The following is an 8,070-nucleotide window of genomic DNA, read 5'->3' on the forward strand; positions in this document are numbered from 1 at the left end:
CACTGCTCTTCCTTTACACAATTACAGATGGAGAAAAGAACATTTAAACCAGTTTGATTGCAGAGGGCCCTGTTGCTGCTGCTGCTGCTAAGTCGTGTCAGTCGTGTTCGACTCTGTGCGACCCCACAGACAGCAGCCCACCAGGCTCCCCCATCCCTGGGATTCTCCAGGCAAAAACACTGGAGTGGGTTGCCATTTCCTTCTCCAGTGCAGGAAAGTGAAAAGTGAAAGCGAAGTCGCTCGGTCATGTCTGACTCTTAGCGACCCCATGGACTGTAGCCTACCAGGCTCCTCTGTCCATGGGATTTTCCAGGCAAGAGTACTGGAGTGGGGTGCCATTGCCCCTATCCATCAGTAATTATTGAAAATAATTTCAGTGACTTTCCAAGACCCCTCAAAGGGGAGGACAGTCTCTTCAACAAATGGTGTTGGAAATACTGGATGTCCAAATGCAAATGAATGAAGCTGGACCCTTACTCCCTATATCATACACCAAAACTAATTCCAAATGAATTAAAGACACAAATGTTAAGATGTAAAAGTAAACCTCCAAAAAGAAAATACAGGGGGAAAGCGTGAATACATTGGATTTGGCAATGATTTCTTGGATATGACACCAAAAGCAAAGGCAGTAAAAGATAAATAGGAATACATCAAAAATAAACATCTGTAAAAAGGACAATCAACAGAGTGAAAAGGCAACTCATGGAAAGGGAGAAAATATCTGCAAACTGCACATCTGATAAGAGGGTGATATCCAGAATATTTAAAGAACTCCCACAAATCAACAGCAGAAAAAAGTAACAATTAAAAAATAAGCAAAGGACCTGAACAGACATTTCTCCAAAACCAATATACAAATGTCCACCCAGCATATGAAAAGATGTACAATATTAAATAATTAGATAAATGCAAATAAACCAATGTGATAACTCAAATCCATTAAAAGGGCTAATATTAGAAAAAAGGAAAATAGTGTTGTCAAGGATGTGGAGAAACTGAAATCCTTGTGCAATACTGGGTGGAGTAGTAAATAGTGTAACCTTTATGTAGAACAATATGGCCTTTTCCTAAATTTTTAAAAAACACAATAATCAAACAATCTAGCAATTCTACTTCAGGATGTAAAGAGCTGAAAGCAGGATCTCCAGAGACACTTGCACACCACGTTCACAGCAGCGTTACTCACAATGGCCAAAAGGTGGAAGCAGCTGAAGTGCCATCACTAGCACACAGGCAAAACGTGGGATGCACAGAGGAAACTTTTAAAATGTGGTATATACACACAATGGAATATTATTCAGTCATAAAAGGAAATGATACCCTGATACATGCTACAACATGGAATACTCTATGATTCCATTTACAGGAGCTATCTCTAGAGCAGTCAAATTTATAGAAACAGAAAGTAGAATGGTGCTTTTCTTTGCCAGTGGCTGGGGTTAGGGGGAAATAAGGAGTTATTGTTTTGAAAGGAGTTTCAGTTTTGAAAGATGAAAATGTTCTGGAGACTGGCTGCACAATAACCTGAACACTACTGAACTGTTCATTTAAAAATAGTTAGGATGGTATATTTATTACATGTTTAAATTTAAAAAGTAGGAAAAAAAGGTTCAGGGACTTCAGCACAGAATGTTCAAGGATAATAATCTACTTTCTTTTGAAAAGATATCTATAGGTCAATAAATACCAAATTACTGTTTATACATTTCTTGGTAGACTAAAGGAAACCAAAAACCCAAATGGGAATCAAGTTTTCATTACTTCACCTACCAGTGTTAAAAGAGAAACCTTTATACATACTACCCGAGAACTAAATGGCTACCGCTTTGGTGAAGAGAAAAAAGCAGTATTACTAGAAATCTACCTGAATTATCTGCTTCGTTCACAAATAGCTCTTTATGCTGAAGAATAAAATTGGCTGGCATTATTCTCCCTGAGATTCACTCAATTTGATCTTGTCTAAAAGCCATTTTTCAATGAGGTAAACACTTGGAATAGAAATCCCTCAAAAAATCAAACACATATTTTATCTCCTTTTATGTTATTATTCAAAGCTTGTCTTCACCAAAGGTATAGAGAAGAAGGTACCATTCTAAGTCCTGGAACAACTGAATCAGTACTAGTGTATTGAGTAGCAGGAATGTGGAATCAGTCCAGTGACAAAAATGATGAACTGCAGGTCAGAGTAATATTTAGAAGCTAAACCTAACTGGAACCTAACTTAAACAATGTTGAAAATAATAGAACTTGCTAAAGTATGAAAAATAAACCAATCTACATATGAAATTTTAATCAGATATACATGTCCAACAGATATTAAGGCAGGATCAAATTTTCAGTGCCTCTTTAAAACTCAGCATTATTTGAAACCCTGGTGAACACATGTTTTAAAAAAAAATTTATCAGATTTAGCTGCAATGATAAGCAATTGACTAAGTTGTTACTAAAATTTATAAGAAAAACTGACTACACATCATCCCATGAGTGTAAGAAATATCAGCAAATGGTACTAATTGTCAAAATTATTTATAAGGACTTCAACATGCAAGGAATTTATTAGTAAGATATCCAACGTGCTTGAGAAAACATTCATGCTCATTTTTTTTCTCAGCCACTTTAACCTTGCTGATGCCCTGCAAGTTCTTACTATACTAGCTAATAGCTCAAACATGTTTTATTTTTAAGTATGTTAATGAAACTTATGCAATAGACATTAAAAACTCTTGGAATTGATTCTGGAAACCCGTATGTGCACGTATGTGGGTGTCACGGACGTGTGGAGGTATCTGTATAAATATGCAGATATATATAAACCCCATTTAAGTGTTTTGGGAAAACTTTTTCAGAAGCTTATATAAAGGTTTTTAGATGCTTTATAAACTCAATATGCCCTTTCATCTAGCTCACCTTTTCTCATTTCCTTCAACTACTGAGATTATACAGAAGTATTTAGTACTATGGGCTCCACAGATCTAGGACAGAGTATGAGAGGGGAAGTACTCAATGTAGAAACATTGAGGTTACAGAAAACAGGTACTCCACAAAAAACAGGCAGACAATCTCACAAAGAAAACAAGAAAATATGTATTTAAATCAGCAAGAGAAAAGCCTCATGATGAAAAACAGCTTCTGAAAAGACATTTTCTTCTAATTAAAAGGCTACTCAATCGTCATTTTCATTTGGAAAATTATGGCTTCCTAAGTTAGTTTAATGCTAGTATCATTTTTATGTGCCAACTCAGGATATTACTCCTTGCCTCTTCACTTATTCATCAAAATAACTAAAAGGCATAATCTCTACCCCTTGTTGAATCAATAAATCCTGACATTCAAAAACATCCCTATCTCCAGGCTCTTCTCTTGGTGCAAGTGGTAAAGAGCACAGCAGGACCACATTCAACCTCAAACTTTCGTGAACTTTATAGACAAGAACTTTAGTGTTCCCGGGTGGAAGACAATCGTGAAAAAGAAAATATAGGTTTAAGTTACAAATGTCCTCAGCCTCTCCATGACCATTTTTTCCAAGGAAACACCTAAGAAATATTTTTAATAGGAGGTAGGAAGTAAATATGTCTAAGAGTCTTTCCCACTTATGAAATGTGATGCAGAAAAACAGAAAATTAATACTTCTGCTATACACTGACAACCTAACAACAAGTATATCTAATAATAAGGAAATAAGGATAACTGAGTAAGGGCAAGTTTCTTATCTGACTTTGAACTCAAAGTTTAGATCGAGACCTTAAGCACTAAGACTGCATAGTACTACAGATAACAAAGGAATCTGAAAGGGAAATAAAACCATTATTTTAAAGAAACAAACTGAAAAGTTCATGGCAAATCTCCCTAAATTACTAACAGCTGAAACATAAAGCAGCATAGAAAGGGGAAACAAAAAAATTACTGTATAAGAAAATACACATTTACTAATTAAACAGTGGAAGTACAATTCCATAAAAACAGAAACAAACTGACTCCAAGTTGAAATGTATACTTTAAATGCAACAGGACTACATTCAACCATTTCCAAAGATGTTTAGGCAATGAGTAGTCATCCCTAAGAACTAAAGCATACACATTTCTAAAACAAAAGAACAATTCTGCTTCTATATAGAAAAAAACCCAAAAGCTGTAGTTGTGGGAAGATTTCCCTGAAACTTGTGCAACTAATGAAAAGTGTGGCTCATGGAATTTGTGAAAAGAATAAAATGTATACCAAAACGTGTCACTGTGGTAATGGTGCTCTGCACAACACAGAAACTGTCATCTTTTACTTCCTGGGCCAGTCATCTCAAAAAGTGTCATAATGGACCACCTTGCATTATCCCATAGTGAACCATCATGTGATTTAAGTATCTTGTCTCATCTTCAAACAGCTAAGAGCGAGAGTATTCGAGGAACTGGGGGAATTCAGGGAGAAAGGAAGGGTTCTTTCAGATTTTCCAACAGCCTCTCTTTCAAGGGTTGGGAGTTTAAAAACAAAATTCTGAACCTGCCATTTACCTCAAGAATGATTTCAGAATTCTTCCTGCAGTGGCTTACTGGACACACTTCAAAAGCTGAGAAATCTTAATGTACTTAGCCAGTACACTGAAAGTCTTTTTACCTTTATACAGTGAAAATCTTTTCACCTTTCAGAACTGTTATACAACACAGTTAAACTAAGCCCTTTTGCAACAAATAGGATAATTTCCTCTAACATTTTAAGATCGTTTTAATTAACTAGTGTCTGTCAGTCATTGCAAGGGTTGCAGTTGCCAGTGGGTAGGCCATCAGAGAAGCAGTGTGGTGAAACAGGATGTTTTCCTTTTATTTCCTGAGTGAGCTTTAAGGGATTAAAACTAAATTTATGTCAACTTTATAGCATTCAGATTCAAATTCGGAACCCAAATACATTTTAAAAAACAAACAAAAAAAACCTGAGAGCTATAAAACCATATACATTGTGGTCAGAATTCCACTTTTGTATTATGTGCATACTGTATTTTAATCTGCAATGTTTCATATTTGTATTTCACAGTATATAGCTTTTGGACTGGGCTGCTTGTCCACAGAAAGAAAAATCAACTGTGTTTCCACCTTAATATTCAACCTACCTGCCCATAGTTGTCTATGCCAGTTACTAATCTATTTAAATTTAATAAATCAAAAGCTGTCCTTAGGGATTGGCCAAGAGTCGTAAGTCCTTCAGCTTGAAGGTTTTTCAGTTCATTCATAAACGTTGCATGGTTTTCTTTCCATCCGGCCTGAAAAGAAAAATGTGAGAATTTCTTTTTTTCATCTTTTAGGGCCAGGTACACACGGACGGTCGTTAACAATCTGCCGTTCACCAAGCAGCTGCTCGACTTTACAGTACGGTTTGGGGTAATGTGTCAATGCCGTCTCTCTGCTAAAGAAACTCTCTTCCAGAGGTGGCCGAGAATAAACCTGCTGGCTCTACAGCTTTCCGTGGCTACCAGCCTTAATACTTCATAACTTCCCGGGGAGATGCACTCCCCAACCTCGTGCCCAAAAATCCGGGGATGCAGAGGTATTGGTGGAAAGCAGAAGTGAGCAGCACTTCCGAAGTTCACCCGGAGCTGCCCCACCGGCCCCGCGGCCCTCTCGGGGAGAATCCGGAGACCCGGCCCCGCTGCACCCCACCCCACCCCACATCGCAAGCCCCCCGCCCGTCGGCACGCCCCGGCCTCGAGCCGATTCCCCTTTAATGCAAACCCGGGCTCTGCGCGGCCGGGCCCGGCTGTCACTCGGGCTAACTTGAATAAATATCCCCCACAGTTCATTGCTGCCGCTCACGCCGCGGAGGGGAAATGTCGGCCATGTTGATCGCCGCGCCGCCGCCGCCGCCGCCGCCGGGCCGGGCTGGGGAGGGGACGGCGGTGGCCCGGCGACTCCGCGCCGCGCCGGGACGCTCCGGAGCGGGGGGAGGGGGTGGGAGCCCGCAGGGGAAAAGACCTCAGCGCCTAGAGCACAGCGGGTGGGGGAGGGGAGCATAAGGAAGGGTGAATGGGGGGGGCGGGGAGGGCGAGAGAGGAAGGGACGGGGAAGGGGAGGGGGAGGGCGAGGGTTGTTACCTTGATAGCATAGGGTGGCTCTTCGAAAGTGACCAGCATATACCTGTCTCCTCGGCTGGCAGGGTCCCGGGCACGGAGCTGCGGGAGAACGGGTGGAAAACGGGAGCAGGAACAGGGCGGGCGAGAGGAAAGCACACAGGCGAGGTTAGCAGGCGGAGAAGGGGCGCCCAGCGGCCCCGCCGCACCCCCCCCCCCCCCCCAGTTACCGCACACGCCGCGGCCGCCCGCCCCCCCAACACACACACACACACACACACACACACACACACATCGGCCCCTCACACACACACCGCCCGGGGCCGGAGCCCGGGCCCTGGCCGAGCCCGGCTCGCAGCGCCCGGCCGCCCGGCCGCCCGCGCGGTGGGGGAGGGGGTCCCCGAGCCCGGCAGCTCCCGCAGTCAGGTCCCCGACACCTCCGCCTCGCCGCCCCTGGCCGCCCTCCCCCCAACCCCTGCCGCCCGCGGGCCGCCGGGCCGGGGTCGCCCCCCGGGCTCGGTCGGTCGGTACCTTCATGAAGGTCTCTACCGCGCCTTTGGCCGTGTCCAGGTAGGTGGTGCCCAGATGGCTGCGCTGGTTCATAGAGGCAGACGTGTCTATCAGGAACAGTAAGATGGGCATAGTGCTGGCCGGGGACACCGGGGCCCGAGGTGGTGGAGAAAGAGATGGTAGAGGTGGAGGCGCCGGTGGCGGCGGCGGCGGCGGCAACCGCCGCTAACGCCGGGCGGGGGAGCGCGGCCCCCGGGAGGAAAACACCGTCTGGGTCTTTCCTCCGGCTGCGGGGAGTTTCTCCCCCGATAGTTGAGAGGAAACTCCCCGGACCCAGTCCTCCCCGTCGTACCCCCGCCTCCTCCGCCTCCTCCTGCCTGCCTGCCCGCTGGGGCGGGCGCCCGGCCGTCTGTCTGTCGGTCCGTTCCCCCCCTGCCTCGGGGGTCCCGTCCCCGCTCCCGGCCCCTGTGTGTGTCCCAGCGGGAGACGGGCCTGGCTCCCTACCCCACCCCCGGCGCAGGGAGTGGGGACCTGGGAGCTGGCGAAGAGGGGAGTGGGCTGAGGGGAGATTGGCCCTGGGGCTGTTGGGAGAAGTTTCAGGGACTCCCTCCGCACCCCGGCGGTGTCACCACTTTCTCAGCCCCTCTCGCTACTGAAGCGCTTTTCTCCCTCACACTCCGGTTTTAACTCGGGCAGGGGCCGCAGCGGCTCCGCCCTCTGACACGTCCTCTGGCCACGTGACGCACCGCCCCGCTAGTCTATTGGCTGGCCCCTGGCCTCTTATTAGCATATTCAAACAGCTCTGGGGCGGGGAAAGCTTGGAGGCCGGCTCCGGGAACAGTTATGGAGCACGCGCAGAGGCGGGGCGTCGGGTGCGCGCGAGAGCGAGCGCGAGGGGAGAGCAGGCGGGCCGGCCGACGTGGAGGCGGGCTCCGGGAAGGGGCGGAGCCTGGCCACGGAAGGGCCGTGGGGCGGGGGCTGCGTCGGCGCGCCCAGGGCCGCCGCGGCTGTGAGTCTGCGCGTCAGGCACCGCGGCCTCTCCTTGGCTGTCGGAGGTGGTAGGGGTCGGGGGAAGGGAAATGGAGGTTGGCCTCAGCTCCTCTTCCGAGGTCTTGGTAGCGAACCCCTTCCCTGTGGGCCAGTGAGGAGGGATGAGTATAGCGTGATCAAAAGCCCGGGTAGGAGTCAGCGGCAGGCCCGCGGTCGCCCCCCAGAGGAGGGCTCTGGGCCGGCGGTCGTCGGAGGAGGTTCCTTGGCCCTCGGAGGGCCGGCCCCGGCGCGGGCGGGGCGGGGGAGGGGAAGTGAGAGGTTGTTTATGACCAGGGACTAATCTCCGCTAGTCACACCGCTCCCGCTGGGGAGTGGGGACCACGGGCAACCCTCGCCCGCAGCCGTGCTTGGCCCTGGGCGGCGACCGAGGGTGAGGGCTGGACCTGGCCAGTGCCCCTCTCGTTGCAGGACCCACCGAAAAGGATATAAGCCATTCGCCCCCCACCAACTCGGCCCT

The 8,070-nt window shown here is 47.3% G+C and overlaps 1 protein-coding gene across 2 annotated transcripts in view; it reads right to left on the minus strand.

Moving 5' to 3' along the window:
* The window catches only part of INTS6 (integrator complex subunit 6), a 104,684-nt gene extending 97,789 nt beyond the window's left edge, over window positions 1-6,895 (minus strand). For both annotated transcript variants that reach the window (XR_008200318.1, XM_052649885.1), the window contains exons 1-3: window positions 6,585-6,895; window positions 6,078-6,155; window positions 5,100-5,249 (exon numbers count right to left, since the gene is read on the minus strand). Coding sequence is in view for 1 of the 2 variants with exons in the window: in XM_052649885.1 (XP_052505845.1) it covers window positions 5,100-5,249; window positions 6,078-6,155; window positions 6,585-6,695 (339 nt within the window). In the remaining variant the exon portion in view is untranslated. The remainder of the gene's footprint in view (window positions 1-5,099; window positions 5,250-6,077; window positions 6,156-6,584) is intronic.
* Window positions 6,896-8,070: the final 1,175 nt, after the last annotated feature.

Source organism: Budorcas taxicolor, chromosome 12, assembly GCF_023091745.1.
Source record: "Budorcas taxicolor isolate Tak-1 chromosome 12, Takin1.1, whole genome shotgun sequence".
Classification (NCBI taxonomy): domain Eukaryota; kingdom Metazoa; phylum Chordata; class Mammalia; order Artiodactyla; family Bovidae; genus Budorcas; species Budorcas taxicolor.